Genomic DNA, 282 nt, shown 5'->3' with positions numbered 1-282 from the left:
GGCCCCGCCGTGGAGGACGTAGCCGTTCTCCAGGCGGGGGCTGAGCACCCTCATGAAGGGCGGCGAGAAGGGGAAGTTGTCGGGGAAGGTGAGGTTGAGCAGGATGTACTCCGTGTTGGTCTCCTTCATGCCCTGCCACAGCACCGAGTCCTTATCCACCTGGTGCAGCTTCACGTTCCAGTCGAAGAGGCTCTCGTCCACCAGCTCCACCGAGATGAAGCGGTCGCTGAGCCGCGCGATGTCCTGCAGCTCCTTCATCAGCCGCCGGGTCCGCACCTGCGT

The 282-nt window shown here is 64.2% G+C and overlaps 1 protein-coding gene across 1 annotated transcript in view; it reads right to left on the bottom strand.

The window, feature by feature from the left end:
• The window catches only part of UBE2QL1 (ubiquitin-conjugating enzyme E2Q family-like 1), a gene marked incomplete at its 3' end in the record, with an annotated part of 472 nt that extends 214 nt beyond the window's left edge, over positions 1-258 (bottom strand). The window contains exon 1 of the mRNA XM_010284254.1: positions 2-258. Coding sequence (XP_010282556.1) covers positions 2-258 — 257 coding nt within the window. The remainder of the gene's footprint in view (position 1) is intronic.
• Between the last annotated feature and the right edge of the window lie 24 nt (positions 259-282).

The sequence above is a fragment of the Phaethon lepturus genome, unplaced genomic scaffold, assembly GCF_000687285.1.
Source record: "Phaethon lepturus isolate BGI_N335 unplaced genomic scaffold, ASM68728v1 scaffold35873, whole genome shotgun sequence".
NCBI lineage: Eukaryota > Metazoa > Chordata > Aves > Phaethontiformes > Phaethontidae > Phaethon > Phaethon lepturus.
This window is presented reverse-complemented; position numbering and strand designations above follow the sequence as displayed.